Here is a 2,916-nt window from a genome sequence, read left to right as displayed (position 1 = left end):
AAAAATATATCTAATTTAATATTAAATAAAAAAAATTGGAGCAAAATTTCACAAAATTATATTAGTACAAAAAGAAATACATATTTCCGCCTCAAGTTGTTTTATGTGAACCACGACAGTTGCTCCAAACTTTTATGAGATTCACAATAATTGTCTCAACAAATTTTACCATGGAAAATCTGCAGACGCCCATAGAATCGTCTATTGATATAACATTATAAAAATGAAGTTTCTTTTTTTTTGTATTTTTTTCTTATTTTTATTGGTAAATAACTAAATAGGTATTCTTTTAACTATTTTAGGATATAATAATTGATGGTAATGTAATAATAGAAAACACAACCCATTTTTTCTAAATTTGAAGAATCTCTTGACAGTTTTGACTTTTGTTACGGCGTTAAATTCGTGATTTAACTAACGCTAACCACTGCCATTGAACATATAAATTTGGGAACCAACAGTTGAATATATTTTTGTAAATAAAAGTTGGAAAAAGAAGACGAAACAATACGATGATGATTTAAAAGTTTAGTGGAGCCGAAAGGAATTGTTTGGCATAAAATTGCTTAAAAGTGTTAAAAGCAATAACTTTTTCCCATTTTGGACGAAACAGGAAATAGCGCCTTAACCTCAATAATGCAACGTGGCCCATTGTGAGGTGCGTTAGGAGAAGCATATATTATCAATCTATACGAATCTATGGGTAAGCCCCACGAAAAGTAAAAACCATTACCTCCTTAGTCCTTCCCCAATGGTTTACCTCCATCTAGCGTCTTTTTTTCCTTCCCCACACCACACTCTTATAAGTGCCTCTCTCAACCTAACATTTATTTCAAACACCCAATTTCTCTAAACCAAAATGCGTTTCCAAAACTGAAAAAAAAAGGAAGAAAAAACACCCTGTCACTGTCAGTTAACATTAATCAATGGAAGAGTGTTGTCACACGGTGTTCGGAAAGTACGAGATGGGGAGGCTTCTGGGTAAGGGGACGTTTGCCAAGGTGTATTACGGGAAGCAAATAAGCACGGGGGAGAGCGTGGCGATTAAAGTGATCAACAAGGAGCAGGTGCGGAAGGAGGGAATGATGGAGCAGATCAAACGCGAAATCGCGGTGATGCGTTTGGTGCGTCACCCAAACGTGGTGGAACTAAAAGAAGTGATGGCAACAAAGACGAAAATTTTCTTTGTGATGGAGTACGTGCGAGGCGGGGAACTATTCGCCAAAATCTCGAAAGGGAAACTGAAAGAAGATCAGGCCCGTAAATATTTTCAACAATTAATCAGCGCCGTTGATTACTGCCACAGCAGAGGGGTATCCCACCGCGACCTGAAACCCGAGAACCTTCTCCTGGACGACAACGAGAATCTCAAAATCTCGGACTTCGGACTCTCGGCGCTGCCGGAGCAGCTTCGCTACGATGGACTTCTCCACACCCAGTGCGGCACCCCTGCCTACGTGGCACCCGAAGTGCTGAGAAAAAAAGGGTACGACGGGTCGAAAGCCGATATTTGGTCATGCGGCGTCGTTTTGTATGTTCTCCTGGCTGGGTTTCTCCCTTTCCAGCACGAGAATCTGATGACCATGTACAACAAAGTCCTACGCGCGGAATTCGAGTTTCCACCGTGGTTCTCGCCGGATTCCAAGAGATTGATCTCGAAGATTCTGGTGGCGGATCCGTCCAAGAGAACCACGATTTCCGCGATAACCCGCGTGCCGTGGTTTCGCAAGGGCTTCTCCTCGTTATCCGCGCTGGACACGTGTCAGACGGAGAAGAAGCATGACGCGGTTGCCGAGGAGGGTTCCAAGAGTCCCAAATTCTTCAACGCCTTCGAGTTCATTTCCTCCATGTCTTCCGGCTTCGACCTCTCGGGGCTGTTCGAGAGCAAGAAGAAGACGGCCGCGGTCTTCACCTCCAAGTGCTCCGCGGCGGCCATCGTGGCCAAGATCGTGACGGCGGCGCGGGGGCTGAGCTTCAGGGTGGCGGAGGTGAAGGACTTCAAGATCATGCTGCAGGGGACGGCGGAGGGGCGGAAGGGGAGGCTGGCCGTCACGGCGGAGGTGTTCGAGGTGGCGCCGGAGGTCGCCGTGGTGGAGTTCTCGAAGTCCGCCGGCGACACCTTGGAGTACGCCAAGTTTTGCGAGGAGGACGTGAGGCCCGCGCTCAAGGACATTGTTTGGACGTGGCAAGGGGATGCCACGTGTACTGCTAATGTCCCCGTCTGTCACGGTGACCCAACGCCCGTTGTCACCGTGTAATTTAATTAAATGAATACTATTAATTAATAATTAGTGTGACGGACGGAGAGTTCTAGAATAGAAAAAAAGAAACGGTAAAGTTCTACTAACGATTTTGGGTTTGTCGCTTTCCTCTTTATTCCCTGCTTAATTTTCACAAAAGATAGGGTTTTCTTTTGCTTGTACATAAATTGTAATTATTCTCCTGTTTGCATTCCGAATCAAGCTTCAATTACTTTCTTAAATTCAATTTCTCATAATTTTAAAATGTTATCCTCCGATTTTATATGATTGTCATTTATAAATTTTAGCTGTAGTTAGTAGTCAAGTATATGATTTGATAGTGCACAACCGTGTATGCTATCATGTGATGTGTTACCCTGTGTCTCATCGTCTTTCACCAACATGTTGATTTCAAATTGCAGGTGAAAGCACAAGACAGAGATATCTTGGATTAAGATTAATGAATGTTTACAAGATAATGACAAATTTGCGATGCATAAAAGATGAATAATTTGAATTTAAATTGCAAGAAATGATAGAGGGAAAGAGTAGGCTATAAAGTATTGACTATTGAGAATGGGAAACGTAAAAAGAGCAAGGTATAGCGCATTACAAATGACAAGACAGAAAAAAAAAGAAAAAAAAAAACTAGCTCGAAGCATCCAACACAAAAACA

The 2,916-nt window shown here is 42.6% G+C and overlaps 1 protein-coding gene across 1 annotated transcript; it reads left to right on the top strand.

Annotated features, from left to right (window-relative positions):
- Window positions 1-496: 496 nt before the first annotated feature.
- On the top strand, window positions 497-2,482 carry LOC109817093 (CBL-interacting serine/threonine-protein kinase 5-like). The gene has a single exon (XM_020382286.3). The coding sequence runs from the start codon at window positions 927-929 to the stop codon at window positions 2,256-2,258; it is 1,332 nt and encodes a 443-aa protein (XP_020237875.1). The 5' UTR covers window positions 497-926; the 3' UTR covers window positions 2,259-2,482.
- The last annotated feature ends 434 nt before the right edge of the window (window positions 2,483-2,916 follow it).

The sequence above is a fragment of the Cajanus cajan genome, chromosome 6 (genome assembly GCF_000230855.2).
Source record: "Cajanus cajan strain Asha chromosome 6, NIPB_CcT2T_4, whole genome shotgun sequence".
NCBI classification, from domain to species: Eukaryota; Viridiplantae; Streptophyta; class Magnoliopsida; order Fabales; family Fabaceae; genus Cajanus; species Cajanus cajan.
Note: the sequence above shows the minus strand (reverse complement) of the source record. Positions and strands in the feature narration are given on the sequence as shown.